The 18407-nt window shown below is 61.6% G+C and overlaps 2 protein-coding genes across 2 annotated transcripts; both read right to left on the reverse strand.

Annotated features, from left to right (window-relative positions):
- Positions 1 to 156: 156 nt before the first annotated feature.
- LOC309602459 (small ribosomal subunit protein uS3m-like) lies at positions 157 to 2456 on the reverse strand. The gene is made up of 4 exons (XM_082336041.1): positions 2401 to 2456; positions 1273 to 1347; positions 1088 to 1199; positions 157 to 479 (listed from the first exon to the last, which is right to left on the reverse strand). Exons 1-4 carry the CDS (start codon positions 2431 to 2433, stop codon positions 196 to 198), a joined length of 504 nt encoding a protein of 167 aa, XP_082192167.1. The 5' UTR covers positions 2434 to 2456; the 3' UTR covers positions 157 to 195.
- A 6108-nt stretch (positions 2457 to 8564) lies between these two features.
- Positions 8565 to 17961, reverse strand: LOC309602166 (uncharacterized protein C2orf42 homolog). The gene is made up of 9 exons (XM_082335539.1): positions 17886 to 17961; positions 15620 to 16457; positions 14760 to 14870; positions 14279 to 14383; positions 12761 to 12865; positions 11048 to 11155; positions 10023 to 10123; positions 9776 to 9938; positions 8565 to 8901 (listed from the first exon to the last, which is right to left on the reverse strand). Exons 2-9 carry the CDS (start codon positions 16443 to 16445, stop codon positions 8687 to 8689), a joined length of 1734 nt encoding a protein of 577 aa, XP_082191665.1. The 5' UTR covers positions 16446 to 16457; positions 17886 to 17961; the 3' UTR covers positions 8565 to 8686.
- Between the last annotated feature and the right edge of the window lie 446 nt (positions 17962 to 18407).

An 18407-nucleotide genomic window follows, 5' to 3' on the forward strand; every position in this document is an offset into this window, starting at 1 on the left:
AGAGGGCACTGGGGTGACAGGGCCCTGTGGGGCACACGGGCACGGCAGGGATGGGACACAGAGGGACGGGGCCATTCGGGGCACAGGGCCATCGCAGGGCCAGCACCCCACAGCGCCGGGGTGCCACCCCAAACCCTCCAAGACCCGCAGGCAGGGCAGGGTGGGCACAAACCCCGCTTTATTGCCCGCCCGGCACTAGAGGTACTTGTAGACCACCTTGGCGGGCACCGTCTGCAGCTCCAGGCGCACCGGGCACTTGTAGAAGTGGCTGAGGAGGGTCTCGGCGTAGCCCACCAGGAAGTAGAGCTTGGCGGGCGCCAGGCCCCGCGCCAGCACGGCGCAGATCACCAGCAGGTTGGCACGGCGCTTCAGCACCACCTCATCCGCCAGGATGCCGGGGAAGGTGCCGTAGAGGAAGCGGCGCAGGAAGGCGTCCTCCACCGCCCGCTCTGCCGCGCCCGGCTCCCCGGCCAGGTTCCCTGCGGGCACAGAAAGGGTCGGCACCGGCACCACCGCACCGTGCCAGGGGATGCCGGCCACACCGTGACCGCGTGTCCACCCCACACGTCCCCATCCCCGCCGTGTCCATGTGCCCCATGTGTCCCCATCCCCACGATGCCTGGGGACATGTCCCTGTCCCCGCAGTGTCCATGCGTCCCACATATCCCTGTCCCCATCATGCCCTATGGCCTGTCCCCACAGTGCCCTTGTGCCCCACGTGGCCTTGACCCTCTGTGCCCCATCCCTGCCACGACCACGAACCCCACACATCCCTGTCCTGTGACGCCCACATGCCCACCCCTCATGATCCTGCTGCCGTGATATCCATGTGCCCCATGTGTCCCTGTCCCCACGATGCCCCATCCCCACAGCTGCCCTCATGTGTCCCTGTGTGCCCCACACATCCCTGCCTCCACAACACCCATGTGTCCCACATGTCCCTGTCCCCGTGACACCCCACAGCCCAAATCCATGGTGCTCTCCTGCCCCATACGTCCCCATCCCCGCGATGCCCAGGGGTGCCCCACACGGCCCTTTCCCCGTGTCACGGTCCCCACCAGCCCCAGGGGACTGCGGGGTGACCCACCGGTGTGCAGGGAGAGCCAGCCCTTGCGGTGGGCGATGTAGTGGGGGGCGTGCGCCTTCTCGTAGGTGACCGGCTTGTCCCCTTTGCCGACGCGCACCCGCGCCGCCCGCGTCTGTGGGGATGGTGGTGTCAGAGGGGTGGGGACCCGGCGGGTGAGGTGGGGAGGGGGCAGCCCCACGGCTTACCTTGAGGCAGGCGGGGGTGGTGTGGAGGTGCCGGGTGGCATCAGGGACAGGGACGGGGCGGACACGGGGCACTGCCTGGTGAGGGACAGGGGTGAGGGACAGCGGGCACCCGCAGCAGCCGGGGACCCCAGGGCTGGGCCTGCCCATTCCCTGGTGCCCCCAGCGCCCAGTGTCCCCAGGGTACCCCGCGTGCGGAGCACCCCCCACCCTGTGACCCCCTGCCCGCTGTCCCCAGAGCGGAGCCATGGTTGCTGGAGCCCCCCGCACCTGGTGTTCTGTGACCGGTGACCCCCATGCTGTGTCCCCCACACCTGGCATCCCCTATACCCAATGTCCCCACTGTCCCTCCCACCCAGTGTCCCCTGCACCCAGTGGCCCTGGTGCCCCTCATACCCAGTGTCCCCGGTGTCCCCAGTGCCCACACTCCCCCCTCCAGCCCATACCCCCCATGCCTGGAGCCCCTGGTGCTCCCCATACCCAGTGTCTCCTACACCCAGTGCCCCTGTGTCCCCCATACCCGCTGTCCCCTACACCCAGTGCCCCTGTGTCCCCATACCCGGTGTCCCCCATACCCGGTGTCCCCTACACCCAGTGCCCCTGTGTCCCCCATACCCGCTGTCCCCCATACCCACTGTCCCCTACACCCAGTGCCCCTGTGCCCCCGTACCTGCTGTCCCCTACACCCAGTGCCCCTGTGCCCCCGTACCCGGTGTCCCCTGTCCCCCCCACACCTGGTGCCCCCCATGCCCACAATTCCCCCATGCCCGGTGCCTGCCATGCCCCCCATAACCAGTGTCCCCTATATCCAGTGTCCCTGGTGTCCCCACGCCCGCTGTCCCTGTGTCCCCCATACCTGGGGTCCCCAGGCCCAGTGTCCCCAGAGGCCCCCATGCCCACATCCCCCCCCAGGCCTCGTGTTCCCGGTGTCCGCCATTCCCGGTGTCCCCCATACCTGGTGTCGCCAGTGTCCCCACACCCAGTGTCCCCCATAGCCGGTGTCCCCAGAGCCCCCCATACTCCCCCCCCCCAACCCCCTCAGGCCTGGTGCCCCCCATTCCCGGTGTTCCCCACCCCCGGTGTCCCCGCTCGTCCCCGGTGTCCCCGGGTTCCCCCCGTCCCGCCCCTCACCCGCAGCACCCGGGCAGCCATGGGCGCCGCCATCTTGGCAGGGCGGGGCGGGGCGGGGCGGCGGCGGCGCCGGCGCCCCCTGGCGGCTGGAGGCCGCGTGGGAGGAATAGGGGTGTTAGGGGGATACTGGGGGCACTGGGGGATACTGGGGGTATTGCGGGGTACAGGGGGGTACTGGGGGTGACTGGGGTACTGGGAGCACTGGGGTTTCTGGGGGGATACTGGGGGCACTGGGGGATACTGCGGGTATTGGGGGGTACTGGGGGTTCCTGGGGTACTGGGAGCACTGGGGGTAATGGGGGGTAATGAGGAGTACTGGGGGAAACTGGGAGTACTGAGAGTAATGGGGGTACTGGGAGTAATGGGGGGTACTGAGGGATACTGGGGAAACAGGGTAATGGGGGGTACCAGGAGCACTGGGAGTAATGGGGAGTACTGGGGGACACTGCGGAAACTGGGGGTAACGGAGTTAATGGGAAGTACTGGGGAAACTGAGGGTAATAGGGGTACTGGGAGCACTGGGGGATACTGGGAATAACGGTGGGTATGGGGAGGTACTGGGGGGCACTGGGTGTAATGGGAGACACTGGAGGTTACTGGGGCGCATTGGGGGATACTGGGGTGTCCTGGTTTCAGCTGGGATAGAGTTTTCTTCTTAGTAGCTGGTAGAATGCTGTGTTTTGGATTTAGGATGAGAATAACGTTGATAACACACTGATGTTTTGGTTCTTGCTGAGCAGAGTTTACACCAGTCAAGGACTTTCCAGCTTCTTGTGCTCTGCCCGGTGCACAAGCAGCTGGGAGGGGGCACAGCCAGGACAGCTGGCCCAGACTGGCCAAGGGGCTATTCCGTACCGAATGGTGTCGTGCCCAGTATAGAAACTGGGGGAAGAAGAAGGAAAGGGGGGACGTTCGGAGTGATGGCGTTTGTCTTCCCAAGTAACCGTTACACGTGATGGAGCCCTGCTTCCCTGGGGATGGCTGAGCACCTGCCTGCCCATGGGAAGGAGTGAATGAATGCCTTGCTTTGCTTTGCGTGCGTGCGGCTTTTGCTTTACCCATTAAGCTGTCTTTGTCTCAACCCATGAGTTTTCTCACTTTTACTCTTGCGATTCTCTCCCCCATCCCACTGGGGGGGAGTGAGCGAGCGACTGTGTGGGGCTTAGTTGCTGGCTGGGATTAAACCACTACAGTCCTTTTTGGCGCCCAACGTGGGGCACGAAGGGTTCAAGATAATGACAGATTTAACTGGAATGTGCTAGATTAGATTGAATTTATAGCTGTTAGTGCTGTTTAGGTATTAATCGGCAGGCTTCTGTGCTTGCCACGGGGCTTGCTTGCCTTACTGTATATTAGAGTCTAGTGCTTGTTAGTGGCTGTTTTTTGCTTTTGCTGCTTGCTGAACTGCTTATCATCTTACTGTGCTGTGCCTGGGAACATTCTGATAACAACAACAGCCCTGTGCCTGGGCTGGCAGACGGCCAGGGCATCACTGCTGTTTCTGCGCTGCTGTACTGGACAGGCTGGAACTCCAGTGCGAGCTCGAGTCGAAGGGACTGTGACCTGTGGACGAGTCCACACGGGAGCAGGACACCCCAAAGCATCTGTGGATGTGGATAAGCCCATGCCAGAGCAGGTATGTCTTGAAGCGTCTGTGGCCATGGTTATGTCTGTGCCGCAGCAGGGATACCTCTTGAAGGGATTGTGGCCCAAGCATAAGTCCACGCTGGAGAGGGTACACCTCAAAGCATCTGTGGCTGTGGATAAGTCCGTGCTGCAGCAGGTACACCTTGAAGCATCAGTGGCGGTGCATGAGGTCATGCTGGAGCACCTCAAAGCGTGTGGCCATGGGTAAGGCCATGGTGGAGCAAGTTTACTTCTGAAGAGACTGTGGCTGCGGGCAAGGCCACGCTGGAGCAGGTATCTCTCTGAAAGCGTTGTGGCCCATGGAGAAGGTCATGTGGGAACAGGTGCACCTCTAAGTGACTGTGAGCTGTGGATAAGTCCATGCCACAGCAGGTATACCCCTGGAGAGACTGTGGCTCATAGACAAGGCTCCACTTGGAGCAGGTAAACCCCTAAGGGACTACAGTCTGTGGATAAGTCCAAGCCAAAGCAGGGGCAAGGGGAGGAGTCCATTGCAGTGTTAAACCCAATGGTCTCGTCCAACGGGGCCAGGTGTGGAGATTGTAATGGAAATACCTTTAAATTGTTGTAACCCATGATCTGAGTTGCATGTTATAGGAATTACCATAGCAGGAACCGCCTGAACCCATGGAGGAGAAGCCTTACAAGCAGCAGTGCAAGCGCAGCAGTGACCCGACCTGAGCTGGCTTTGGCGCCCAGTACCTCCACGCAACACACCACCGCTCCTGTCCTGAGCGACCACCGTCACAGGTGGAGCCCAGAGCCATGGACTGAATGAACTCAATGGGCATTTGTGGATGTTTATGGACATTTTACAGACATTTCACAGGGGTGGTCCATAGAATAAGTGGGGTGGTGGTTATTGAGGATGTATTGGATAATGTGGGACCTGAGCATGACGTAAATGGTATGGAATAAGGGGTGGATACTGTCCTGGTTTCAGCTGGGATAGAGTTCATTTTCTTCTTAGTAGCTGGTAGAGTGCAGTGTTTTGGATTTAGGATGAGAATAATGTTGATAACACACTGATGTTTTGGTTCTTGCTGAGCAGAGTTTACACCAGTCAAGGACTTTCCAGCTTCTTGTGCTCTGCCCGGTGCACAAGCAGCTGGGAGGGGGCACAGCCAGGACAGCTGGCCCAGGCTGGCCAAAGGGCTATGCCATACCGAATGGCGTCATGGCCAGTATAGAAACTGGGGGAAGAAGAAGGAAGGGGGGGGACGTTCGGAGTGATGGCGTTTGTCTTCCCAAGTAACCATTACGCGTGATGGAGCCCTGCTTCCCTGAGGATGGCTGAACACCTGCCTGCCCATGGGAAGCAGTGAATGAATGCCTTGCTTTGCTTTGCGTGCGTGTGCGACTTTTGCTTTCCCTATTAAACTGTCTTTGTCTCAACCCACGAGTTTTCTCACTTTTACTCTTCCGATTCTCTCCCCCATCCCACTGGGGGGGAGTGAGCAAGCGGCTGCATGGTGCTTAGTTACTGGCTGGGGTTAAACCACAATATGGGGTAATAGGGGCAGTAGGGGACACTGGTAGTACTAGGGGGATACTGGGAGCACTGGGGGATACTGGGGGTAATGGGGGTTATTGGGGGGTACTGGGAAGTACTGGGGGGACACTGTGGGTTACTGGAAGTTACTGGGGGGGTACTGGTGGGTGCTGGGTAGTCACCCATGGGACACTGGGCAGGTACTGGGAGGGCACTGCGGGGGCACCCACAGGGGCAGTGGGGGTGGGCACCAAGGGGGCACTGGCCTGGCACTGAGGGGGCACTGGGAGGCACTGGGATGGCACTTGGGGGCATGGGGATGGCACTGGGCTGGCATTGGGGGTATTGGGGGGCACTGGGATGGCACGTGGGGGCATGGGGTTGGCACTGGGCTGGCACTGCAGGTATTGGGGGGCACTGGGATGGCACTTAGGGTCACAGGAATGGCACCAAGCTGGGACTGGGGGCACTGGGGGGGACTGGGATGGCACTTGGGGGCAGAGGAATGGCACTGGGATGGCACCAGTGGGCAGTAGTGAGCACTGGAGAGCACCGGGTTGGCACTTGGTAGCACAGGGCTGGCACTGGGGGGCACTGGGATGGCACTTGGGGACGCTGGGCTGTCACTGGGGGGCACTGGAGGGCAGTGGGGTGCTGAGGTGCTCGGGGATGCCGTGGTCACCCCCAAGGACGAGGTGGGGGACATATGCGGTGCCCCCGTGCCAGGCACTGCCCTTGTGCAAGGGCCCCTGTGCGAGGTGCCTGTGCAAGGCCGTGTCCCCGTGTGCAAGGTGATGCCCCTCGTGCAAATCCCCTCATGCAAAGCCCCCCATGCACCTCCATGGCACGCAGCCCCCCCGTGCCCGGTGCTGCCGTGTCTGCCAGGCCGGGGTGGCACGTGTCGTGGGGGCTTGGGGGGACACGGCCATGGGGGACACGGGGGCACGGGGACAGCGGCGGGGCCGAGAGGGTGGGGGACAGGGTGGCAGGCCCCAGGTGTCCGCCATTTGCTGCCCCCCGCCCCGCTGTGGCCCAGGGTCCCTGGGCAGGTCGAGCGCTGGCTCTGGGTGCTGGTCCTGCTCCCCGTGGGCCCCACGGGTCCCCGTCCTGCCGGGGGTCCCCAGCGCCGGGACACGGCTTTCCCGGCTTGGCCACAGGCCACCTGTGGGGACGGATGGGGGGACAAAGAGCAAACCCCAGCCCGGGGTGGGTGCCTGAGTGCCAGGGCTGGTGCTAACGGGGCCGGCTGTGCTAACGAAGCAATGGCCCCCAGCTGCCAGGGGGCTGGGCCCCCCATCCAGCTGTGCCCCATCGGGCAGGGACTGCTGGGAGCTACTGGGGCCTCCTGGGAGTGACTGGGAGGTAGCTGCTGCCTACTGGGAAGTCCTGGGTGCCTCCTGGAAGTGACTGGGAGCTAGCTGCTGCCTACTGGGAGGTCCTGGGTGCCTACTGGGAGTGACTGGGAGCCAGCTGCTGCCTACTGGGAGGTCCTGAGTGCCTACTGGGAGTGACTGGGAGCTAGCTGCTGCCTATGGGGGGGGGTCCTGGGTGCCTACTGGGAGTGACTGGGAGCTAGCTGCTGCGTACTGGGAAGTCCTGGGTGCCTACTGGGAGTGACTGGGAGCTTGTTGCTGCCTACTGGGAGGTCCTGAGTGCCTACTGGGAGTGACTGGGAGCTTGCTGCTGCGTACTGGGAGTGACTGGGAGCTTGTTGCTGCCTACTGGGAGGTCCTGAGTGCCTACTGGGAGTGACTGGGAGCTTGCTGCTGCGTACTGGGAGGTACTGGGTGGCTACTGGGAGTGACTGGGAGCTAGCTGCTACCTACTGGGAGGTCCTGGGTACCTACTGGGAATGACTGGGAGCTAGCTGCTGCCTACTGGGAGGTCCCGGGTGCCTCCTAGGAGTGACTGGGAGCCAGCTGCTGCCTACTGGGGGCTGCTGGGAGGCCCTGGGTGGCTACTGGGAGTGACTGGGAGCTTGCTGCTGCCTACTGGGAGGTCCTGGGTGCCTACTGGGAGTGACTGGGAGTCAGCTGCTGCCTACTGGGGGCTGCTGGGAGGTCCTGGGTGGCTACTGGGAGTCAGCTGCTGCCTACTGGGGGCTGCTGGGAGGTCCTGGGTGGCTGTTGAGCAGCTGGGAGCTTGCTGCTGCTTGCTGGGAGATCTGGGTGCTCCTGAGTTTCCTCTCCTGCTGCAGGTGGAGCGAGGCCCTTTGCAGCCGGGGTCGGCCCCGCGGGAGCAAACCCGGGTGGTTCCTGCAGCGGTTGGGGCCGGGGGGCTGCCGGGGGCCCCCCGCCTTGGTGCGGGGCTCCGTGCCCCGGTGCAGGCAGTCTGTGGGTCTGGGGGGCCCTTCCCTTCTACCCCAGGCAGGAGGCGATGCCCTGGGGATGGGGCTGTGCCCTGGGCAGCCCCAGTGCTGCCCTGGGGGTCCTGATGTGCCCCCCCATTGCTGCTCAGGGGGCGCCTGGCTCCCTCCCAGCGGTGCGGGGGTCCTGGATGGGCCCCCCCAGCCCACAGCAGCCCCATGTCCCTCTTGCAGCGTTGAAGACGCGTGTCCCTGGCTCTGCTGGGAGATGGGGCGAGGTTGGGCTGTGCCCCCCGGCTGGGGGCTCTGCCCTTCCCGGGGTGATCCCAGCCCTGCCCTGGGGGGCCCTGCCTCCCCCGGGGGTGGGTGCTCTCTTTATTTCTCCCCCCAGGACCTGGTGCAGCTCCTGCAGCTGAGGAGCAGATGCTGGGATGGAGCCGGGCTCTGCAGCATGGGGAGATCCACGTCGGGACCTTTATGGGGGTGGTGGTGGGGCTTTACCCCCCCCGGAGTTGGCTGGGTGCTGCCCCTTGGGTCCCCCCAAGCCCCCCTGGGTGCCCTGGCTCCTGGCTGAAGCCCCCCTCCAGCCCTGGGCAGTGCTGGCTGGGCAGGGGCTGCCTTGCCGTGAACCCCCCTACCTGGGGGGGTCCCAGGGGGTCACCCCCACTTCCCCCCCTCCCGGTGCAGAGTGCAGGGAGTCTGAGGGCACCCAGAGAGCAGGAGTTTTATTTTCCAGGTGCTTCTGCAGAAGCGGAGCTGGGTGCTTGAATAATGTTCTCTGTCTCTGCGGGTCCGTGGCGTGCCCGCCCTGGGGCTGTGCCCCCCCAGCGCCGTTGGGGGGCTCAGGGGAAGGTGATGGTGGTGAGCGGGGTGAGCTCCAGCGCTGGCTCCACGGCGGCGGGCGGCCGGTGCTCGGGGCTGGTGCCGGGCTGGCGGCTGCCATGGTGGCCGTACTGGAACTTGATGCGCAGCTCCCCGATGCGGGACTGCGGGAGGATGTTGGGGATCCACTCGATGATGAAGGGGGTGGGCTCCTTCTGGGTGGGGGAGGTGTTTCCTGGGGGAGAGAGGGCAAGAGTGGGCCCGGGCCCCCCCGTCCACCCTTCTGAGCATTCAGGTCTGCTTCTGTGCCCACCCCCCCACCCCCCCCAAGCCCTGGGCCCCCCTTTGGTGCCAGGCTCAGCTGTGTGGGTGGGGGTCAAGGACAGGGGCCCCCCCAGGGCTGGGATTTTGTAGTGGGGGGGGCTGTGCAATTATTTTTGTGTTTAATTGTGGGTGTTTGTTTTTTGCAGTTGAAGAGGAGGGAGCCGTGGCTGGTGAGATCTATTCTGCGTTTTAATTCTGGGTGGGGGCCGGAGAATAGAGCAGAAACTGTCATGAATTGAGACTTTTTTTTTTTTTTTTTCGGGTGGGAGGGTGGGCACCAACATCAAGCTGTGGCTGTGTGTGAGGGGGGAGAGGGCCCCCCTGTGGGTGCAGCGGGGGCTGGGGGAGCCCCTTTGGGTTTCAGGGCCCAGAGAGGGGGGGGCCCCATATGACTGGGGGCCCCTGTACATGGGTAGGAACAAGGGGGGGGTCCTTGTTAGTGGCAGGGCCCTTGCTACTGGGGATTGGCCTCCCAGACTGGGGGGGCTCTTCCTGCCGGGACCCCCCTAGTCCCAGGCAGAGGGGAACAACGCAGCACTGCTGGGAGAGAAGGGGGAGTCAGGGGGCATCCCTGGCCACCCCATGCTCTGCAGCTCATACAGGGGTCTTGCTCCAGACTTCGGGCAGGGGTCTTGGGCTGTTGCTTCCATACTTGGGGGAGAATCTTCTTGGGGAGGGTGAGCTCTCCTGGCCCTCAAGACCAGCCTGGCCCCTGGAGCTCCTTGGCAGAGGCTGGGGGTGCCGTTCCCCCCAGGTGGGCCAGGAGCCGGGCTTGCCCCACTTACCCACTTTGAGGAAGGTCTTGAGCTCCAGGGGCCGGATGGCTGGCTGCTTCTCCAGGTGCCCGTAGGCCTCAGCAATGCTCTCCACCTCCACCTTGGGGCACCTGAAGAGCTCGTAGGTCCCGTCCCGGTTCTGGATGAAGCTGCGGGTGATCTCCAGCGGCAGCTGCCGGCAAGTATGGGAGCACCCGGGTGAGGGGCTGGGTTAAGGGGCAGCGGCGGGGCCGGGGGGCTGCCTCCCCCCCCTTACCTCGGGTGTATCAAAGATCTGCTTGACCTGCAGGACGTTGGTGATGTGCCATGTGTACTTGGAGAAGGTGCCCAGGGGAAGGGCGTCCTTGCGGACAAAAGCTGCGGGGAGGGAAAGGGCAGTGAGGGGTGGGGGGTGAGGTTCACCCTCTGCTTTTTCTTCCTTTTCTTCTCCCCTTTTCTCTTTAGCCTCAGCTCTCCCTCCAGCTTGCGGCTATTGGCCTTGCCTTGGAAGCAGCCCCAGCTCTTGAGTACTCGGCTTTGTCCTTGCCCGTGGGCTCTTCTCCAGGATTCTGTTAATCCAGAGCTGCCGATAAAGTGGATCTCAGCTGGCACTAGGCTGGAGAGAGGTGCTTTGTCTCTGTGCTGATGTTCAGTGAGGGGTAGGGGGGGCACAAATGGGGCTGGTGCTGGTGGTCCCCAGGCCTTGCTGCAGCAGGGGCAGCAACTTGTGCTCCTGCAGCACTGACACGATGCATTTAACTTTGCAGAGAGCCCCAAGCGTGTGCTTAAGCCTGGCTTTACGCTCCACGCTAGCGTAAGAGAGACTGTGTAAAGCAGTGAGGATGCTTCCAGCAGCGAGGGCTGCGAGCTTCCCCTTGGCTCAGAGGCAGCACTTGGTCAGAGCTGGCTGGGGGTGATGGAGAATAAAGTCTCAGCTTTGAGCCTGGCTAGGGCTGGGTTTATTCCTGCAGCCCAGGCTTGTGCTGCTCTTGTGCTCTGCTAAATGCTGAGAGAGCTGCTGCCGACCGAGCCTGCAGGCAGGCTGGGGTTAGGCTAGGCTTAAGCAGGAGCTGACAGCAACCCCCTGCATAGCGGAGGCTGCGTGTCCCATGTAGCTTGTGTGGCTCACTCACACAGCTGCAATACTTCCCACTTAGCTGCAGTGAGGGGAAAAGCTGCCAGAAACCAGGGAGGAGTGAGGAATCTTTTTCTTGCTGCTGCTGCTGGGTTTTTCCTCCAAAAGCAGCCTGCCTTAACCAGCATGCACAGGGTGTCCCAGGTCTGAGTCTGTGCATATCTTACCTGTAGTGGAGTTGGGCAGCCTCTTCTTTGTGCTCCCGCTGGAGATCCTCTGCTGCAGCGCGTCAAAGAAAGCCTGAGGGATGTGGAACACCAGTGGCTCGGGCTTGCCTGTGTGGGCATGAACACGGAGACATGGGGCGAGGGCAAGGGAGAGGCAGCACGGTGTGGGGGTTTGGGGGGAAGGGGGTGCTGGGGGTTGTGCTGCTCAAGCACACCCCCATCCTGCTCCAGTTGTGATTATCCCTGTGACTGGAGACTCTAGCAGCTGGCTGGAAGAGCACTGCCAGTGTTTGACCACCTTCACAGTGAAATATTTTCTTGTAGGCAGAGTCTGGTGCTTCATTTTGTGGCCTTTGCCTCTTGTCCTGTCTGTGGGCGCTACTGAGCAGAGCCTGGGCCTGCTGGCTTTACTGCCTCCCACCTGATAGTGCAAAACAGCAACTTGTCTTGCAAGAGGCTGGGAGCTGGACTTGATAATCCTTGTAGGTCCCTTCCAACTTGAGATAGTCAGTGATTTTCTTAAGCAGTGACTCCCCCTCAAGCTGTCTGTGCCGCAGGTGACAACCCTGGCTCTCTCTGCTAGAGCCTCCAGTCCCTCCGTCACCGCTGCGGCCCTGCGCTGGCCTGGTTCCAGCGTGCCCCTGTCTGCCTCATCCTGGGGAGGGCAGCGGGGGGCTGCGCCCCTCAAGGCTTTCCGTCGCTCTGTTTGCGAAGCTGGGGTGATGCTGCTGAAGGGGGCCCGGCAGTGACAATGTAACTGTCCTTAAGAACCACAGAATTAGTTAGGTTGGAAAAGACCCTTAGGATCATTGTGCACAACCACGCACAGAGCACAGCAGAGTGCGGCTCTGAGCCATCACTGCTGGCAGCTTGCTTCCTGCACTTAATGACACCTTGCAGGGACAGCTGCTGGGTAGCAGGACATGCGCGTTTGTCTTACGTGACAAACTTACTTAGAGTGCTCTTATGTTGCTTGGAAAGAGGTGCTCCCCTTCAGGCATTATTTGGGGTCCTTCTCTTTAGGTGAGCCCAGCTGCTCTGCAGCACCTGGCAGCCTGGCACAGCTCTCCCGCCAGCCACGAGACTTATGAAGTACGTTCCAGTAAGGATTTTTACAGACATAACACAAGCTACCACCTCCGTCTACAGGATGGGCCAGGGATGTGCCCCGCTGCCTGCACAAGTCCCATCTGGCTCTCTCGCTGGGGAAGCGGAGTGGTGCAGGTGATGGTAGCTCCCCCCACCCCGGTATTACAGCCATGAGCCATCGCCGTATGTGCACAGGGAGCACCTCAGCCCCACACCGAGCAGAGCCCCACCTTCGGGGCAAGTGTGGGGGACAAGGAGGACACCAGAGCGCTCCGGACAGCCACAGGAAAAGTAGATTACCAGCATTTCTGAGACCTAATGCCACGTGAGGCGTCTCACCTGACTTCACCTCTTCTGCGTGGCCCCAGGTAGTTAAAATTCAAGCATCAATAACCCCGTAGGGAATTTCTCCCTTCCCCAGCATAAACACCAGCACCAGGCTGCTGCTGAGCATTAAGTCCATCTTCAGGAATGAATCAAAGCCGACAGAAACTTCCCAGAGCGAAATAACATTTGCTCCACTCGCCTCCCTTGGGGCTAACAATTATTTAATGCTGCCAAGAGCTTAAAGACAGAGGTAGTGCACAGAGTGGAGTGATGCCCAAAGGCTCCCCAAAGCCTTACCCTCAAACTGGTAATGCATGGTTTGATGGATGCGTTCAGTGACGCTGGCCAGCCAGTCCTGGAAGGAAAGGGTCACCTGCGACTCGTCCAGCAGCTGGTTACAGCCTACAAGAGAAAGGGAAGGGAAATCAGAATCCGCATCGGCACACAAGTGAAGTGCCAAGCCAGACAGGCAGGAGAAATAACCGAGACCGAGCCACACTGGCTGCCCCACAAGCACAGCTCCTCTGCGGCCAGCTCCAGTCCAGTATTCCCCATTTTACCTGCCCCAGTTTTCCCAGCAGTGCAGACACCACTACCTGTGTTAAACAGAGCTCAGAAAGGCAGCAGGACAACAAACAAAACCACCTTTCCATCTACTCGATGGATTAGACGCTGCTGCCTTGGGCACCAGGGCTTGGAAATGCAGGACTGCTTTAACAGCAGCAACCTGCTTTTAAAATCCCCCTGCCTGCTCTCAGCAAGAGCTGCAGCCCTGGCACCACGGTACAATTACGCCGCCTCACCGGGGAGCAGCTTTCACAGCACCCATCCCCGGGCGCGGGACCCGCCGAGCACCGACGCTCCCCGGGGTGCGCGTGGGCAGCTGTGGGAACCAAACTATCTTGGGGGAAAGGGGAAACAGAAGAGATTTGTACCACTTTCTAGGCCAAAACTAAAGCTAAGAGGAAGAAAAGCACTAAACCAAGGCTCCGACCCAGGCCCAGACCATAACCAGCAAGGAGAGCAGCTTTCTCTAAAGGGCTCTGAGTTGCTGGGAAGACACACAGGTTTTCACAGCATTGGACTGACCCTTCCCCCTCCAAACATCACATATAAACATATATAAACACATCTGAACACCCAGTCAGCTGCTCAGAGACAACTGTTACTGCATTTGTGCCCACAGCAATCTCCCTGGGGCAGCCAGCAGTTCCCATCTCCGTCACAGCTGGCAGGCTCCCTGCACCGGACAGTGCTTCTGAGCAAGGATTTGCCACTGGAAACCACAGCTACTCTGGCCACAACAAGTCGCCCCCGGCAGCTCTGGACATTAAGAGATGCTTCAAACACCGGCAGTGGCAAAAAAAGCAAGGGAGACAAGCTCACAACTTTGCCTGACCCGATTGGCCTATCCATTTTATCCAGGAGGGCACTTAACGGTATTAGGAGATATTTAATAACGCCTGCCCGCTCACGGCAGCACCGGCCCCAGCACAAGCTAACTTCTTTAAGCTTGCCACACCAAGAAACCCACCAAAGCCACCCTGGGAGGTCGCCAACATCGTCCTTCTCTAACAACCATGCTTACGGCTAGCCAGAGCTACGCCAGCACCCTGAGCTATGCAAGACGCACACAGCTGCCAGCAACACTGAGGTACCCGTGACCAATTTTTGCCTCCTAGAGCAAGAGACGGACAGAGAGGGCTCGGCCGTCCCCTCCGCAGGGGTTATGGCATTGCAAACCGAATGGCTGAGGGCATCCACCCAGTCCCCGAGTGCTCCTGACCGCCGGCGAGACGCGTAGCCGAGGCTCACCTTGTCTTTTCAGCGAGGAGGCGACGGCCGGCTTCTTCAGGCTGCTTCTCCTGGCGTTGCCGTGAGCTGGGTCTTGAGCCAGGAGAGGGCTGGTCGCCTGCGCCCCTGAGGGATCGTTTAAAAGAGCGTCAGTGCACAAGTCCTGGGGGTCCGCAGGCACCCCACACGGGCATCCCTTGCACGGCAGGGTGGGTGGGATGGAGAAATTGCCTCTCTCCTTAGAGCGGGCTCTCACCACAGCTCTTGCCACCTTAACACCACTAATGATCATTAAAAGACCCGTCTGGACTCAGGGCAGAAGCATCCCAGAGCCTAGGGCCTCTCTGAAAGCTCCCACTGGCACCGGACATGGCATGTGGCTGGCTACGAGTCCGGCAGATCACGGCGGGGCTGTCGCTCCCAAAGTTGTGCCAGCCAGGCAACAGCTTTCAGCTTTGGACCACGTCCACCCCGTTCCACAGAGCCTCCAGCAGACACTCACCAGCCATTACATCTTTTTTCCTCTTCTTGGGCTTGGCAGCAGCTGCCTCCCCAGCCTGCACCGTGGATTCGGGGCCACTGACCAACTGCGGGACCACGATCCCTTTCAGCCCTAGGAGAAACAAGGCTGTGTCCTTAAGAGCATCTCAACCACGTGCAGCAGTACTGCGGGGATGTGGGGGTCTCACGTCCCCCTCCCCACACCGGCACTTAGCCCCCTGAGACCTCCCAGCACACGTCAAATGTCCTCAGAGAAACCCCAAAGTCCTCCCGGCCCTACAGACATGCTTCTTGGGGGGGAACATGGAGGCGAGTGGTGATTTGAATTCACTCCCATTGCTCAGGTCGCTATCCTCGGGGCACATTTTCACTTTTGGGTGCTTCAAGACAGGGTGGGATCATCTGGGCCTGCCTATCGGGGTGCACAACCCCCCAGGGGACTGAACCCCAGAGGCTGCTGCCAAGGGAGGGGGGTTCACAAGGAGCTGGGCTTCTCCCAGTGCTGCTCTGGCTCAAAGGGAAGAGGAACCCGACTCGCCCCAAGCACCCATTGCAGCAAAGCCCGGCAGGATCTGCCACCCTCCCAGCTCCCAGGCGAGCGCAGGGAGCACCCCGCTCTGCTCCCACACGCTGGGAGCCAGGAGCAAGCTGCAGCCCAGGGGGGATCACTCTCCACAAAACTCTGCCTGCAGAAGGAGGGGGGAGGAAATGAAGCCCCAGCTAACGAATCGCTGAGAGGGAGCAGATGTGAGGGCAGCTCTCGCCTGGCAGCACAGAAAAAGCAAGGCAGCTGCCAGAGAGGGAGGTATCAGCCCAACAGGGCCCCCTGAAATCCTCTGTGTGTTGTCCTCCCCCACCTACCGCTGGAGTCGTAGGCGAGGAAGTCGGCGAACTCCTGCGCCAGGCTCTCGTCGCTGGCGAAGGCGCAGATGCAGGCGAAGAAGTGAATGCAGCGCGGCGGCGGCGCCTCCTCCTCAGCCGGGCCGCCCTTGCCGGGCTTCAGCGCCTGGCAGGAGCAGGAGAACCTGTGGTCCGCCAGCGTCTTGGCACTCATCTTCTGGGCGAAGGAGGCGTGCAGGTAGCCGAGGCTGTGCTTCTGGCTGGCCTTGCACTTCACCACCAGGATGTTCTTGGTGATCCGCTGCACCAGGGGCCCTGTCGGCTCGGTCGCCAGCTGCCATATGGTTTGTTTGGTTTCGGGCGAAGCCTGCATGGAGTTGAGCACCGAGCTTTTCAGGGTGAGCGGGGTGGCCTCGGTCTGGCAGTTCAGGGCCAGTTTGATGTGCTGGCACTGGTTCTCCACCACACCTTGTGTGGCCGCTTTCAGACACGACGGTACGTAGCAGCGGCCGGAGCTGAGCTGCGTGATGATGGTCCCGTCCACCGTCTGGATGGCCGTCTCTGAGACCCCCAGCTCCACAAAGCACCGGTAATCCGGTCCCCGGTCCCTCTGCCGCACTGAATAAACCTGTAAGTCGGAGCCGGTGATGATCTTGACGGCGTCGACACTGGGCTGCTTGCGTGTGCCGTAGCGGAAGACGGTCCCGCAGGTCTTGTTCTTGCAGCTCAGGCCTCGGGTGCCGTTGTAAGTGCCGCAGCGGGGACATTTCCGGATGCCCCGGAGCGTGGCCTTCCCCAGGTCGGACAAGAAGGAGGGGACTTTGGTCCTCACTGATGCCGGCTCCATCCTCTGGGGAACCTGGCAGGACAGAGACTGGGGAGGTGAGTAATACAGCCTGGGGAGGCGGACGGGATGGGAGGGACAGCGGGGATGCAGTGCATTGCTGGTGACACCGACAAGTCGCTGTGCAGGAAGCGGTGGCCATCCTTAGTCCCCAGCAGCGGCAGAGATGGAGGGGACACACAGAGAGAGCGGGGAGCGACTGCCTGCCTCGTCGGGGAAGGATGGGCAAGGGTCCCTGCCGGTCGCTGTGCCACCCTGTCGCAGCCCCACGCTGGCTACTTCAGGTCCTTCCTTGCAACCGAGGCCTGAAGTGACACCCGGGTGTGACACGACACACCATGGCAGCATCCCTCTCGTCAAAGTGCCACCCAACTCCGACACCTCCACCCCGGCGCCCACTCCCTGCTATTTCCCAGTCTCGGCCGTGTCAGAGAAAGACGAGGCCAAAAAGAGAGCTTCTGGCACGTGTGTACTCATGGCCCAAGCCACGGGGTCATCCCTGTGGGGTAAATAATATTAAATAAAGGATGTGGCATGTAAGTAAGACTGGGCGGCCTGCCCACCATGGCAGGGGGATGCACAGAGCCCCCGTGTGCTTGCCGAGCACAGCACGGCTGCTCTGAGAGACACCGGAGTGGAAATCACCGTCCCAGGCGGCGACGATGGGAGAGAAAACCCTGCGCGGACAGGACAGAAACGGGGCGATTCCCCCCCCAGATCTGCCCGCGTCAGGGTTTTGCACCAGGCTGGCAGGCAAGGAGCAGGAGTGCCTGCCGGCGAGGCACCCCGGTGCTGGGAGGAGCCGCTGGCCCTGCAATCATGGAATCACAGGATCGGTTGGGTTGGGGGAGACTTTTAAGATCGAGTCCAACCGTTAACCTGGCGCTGCCAAGGCGGCACTAACCCATGTCCCTCAGCACCGCATCTACACGGCTTTTAAATACCTCCAGGGATGGGGACTCCACCACTGCCCTGGGCAGCCTGTGCCAGGGCCTGACAGCCCTTTCGGTGAAGAAGTTTTTCCCCATACCCAACCCAACCCTGCCCTGGCGCAGCTTGAGGCCGTTCCCTCTCGTCCCATCGCTTGTTCCTGGGGAGCAGAGACCGACCCCCCCGGCTCCAGCCTCCTTTCAGGCCGTTGCAGAGAGCGATGAGGGCTCCCCTCAGCCTCCTCTTCTCCAGGCTGAGCCCCCCCAGCTCCCCCAGCCGCCCCTCCCCAGCCTTGTGCTCCAGCCCCTGCCCCAGCCTCGCTGCCCTGCTCTGACCACGCTCCGGCCCCTCCATGTCCTTCTTGGGGTGAGGGGGCCCAAAACACGTCACTGCCGTGACGTCGCACCCCGCCGCCCCGCCGTGCCCCCTCCCTGATGTCACTTCCTGTCCCGCGGGCGCGGGGTTCCCCCCTTCCCGCTCCCCCCCCCCCCCCGCCGCCTCCTCCCTCCTTACCTGAGCGGCGGCGCGCGCCCCCCGTTCCTGCCCCGGACCGCCGCGAGGGCGCTTAGAGACCCGCCTCCGCCATGGCGCCGGCCCGCTCGCTCCCATTGGTTCGCCGAGGGCACGTGGGGCGCCGCGGGGGCCGCTGGGAGGTGTAGTCCGCGGGGGCGCCGCAGCGCGCCTGCGCGCTGCGGCGCCCCCGCGGACTACACCTCCCAGAAGCCCTTTTGCAGCAAGAACTGACCCATTTCGGCCTTTTTTCCCCCCAAATTCCCCGAGCAGCCGCTCCCTTCAGCCCGGGGAGGGCGAAAACCGACGGCGGGGACACGAAATAAGAAACGAGAACACACAACCGGCTTCGGTTTGGGTGTTTTTCCCACCTTCCCCCCCCCTTCGTGTTTTTTTTTTTTCTTTTTTGCATTTTTTCTGCATTTTTTGCATTTTTTCTGAAGGCTGGTCAAGAGGTAGGACAGAAAAAGCCCTTTTTGGCTTCTGAAGGTTTTCAGAGCTCCCATCACCTTCCACTACCCGGGT

The sequence above is a fragment of the Platalea leucorodia genome (assembly GCF_965183815.1).
Source record: "Platalea leucorodia genome assembly, chromosome: Z".
Lineage (NCBI taxonomy): Eukaryota > Metazoa > Chordata > Aves > Pelecaniformes > Threskiornithidae > Platalea > Platalea leucorodia.

What these genes read in the sequence shown, in the direction of transcription:
- LOC309602459 (XM_082336041.1), bottom strand. Translation starts at nt 2,433, where the DNA reads ATGGCGGCGCCCATGGCTGCCCGGGTGCTGCGG. An exon ending in CCACCCCCGCCTGCCTCAAG is followed by an intron (nt 1,200 to 1,272) that starts GTAAGCCGTGGG and finishes CCATCCCCACAG; the next exon opens with ACGCGGGCGGCGCGGGTGCG. An exon ending in CTGGCTCTCCCTGCACACCG is followed by an intron (nt 480 to 1,087) that starts GTGGGTCACCCC and finishes CTGTGCCCGCAG; the next exon opens with GGAACCTGGCCGGGGAGCCG.
- LOC309602166 (XM_082335539.1), bottom strand. Translation starts at nt 16,445, where the DNA reads ATGGAGCCGGCATCAGTGAGGACCAAAGTCCCCTCCTTCTTGTCCGAC. An exon ending in CATGCATTACCAGTTTGAGG is followed by an intron (nt 11,156 to 12,760) that starts GTAAGGCTTTGG and finishes ATGCCCACACAG; the next exon opens with GCAAGCCCGAGCCACTGGTG. An exon ending in AGATCTTTGATACACCCGAG is followed by an intron (nt 9,939 to 10,022) that starts GTAAGGGGGGGG and finishes ACTTGCCGGCAG; the next exon opens with CTGCCGCTGGAGATCACCCG.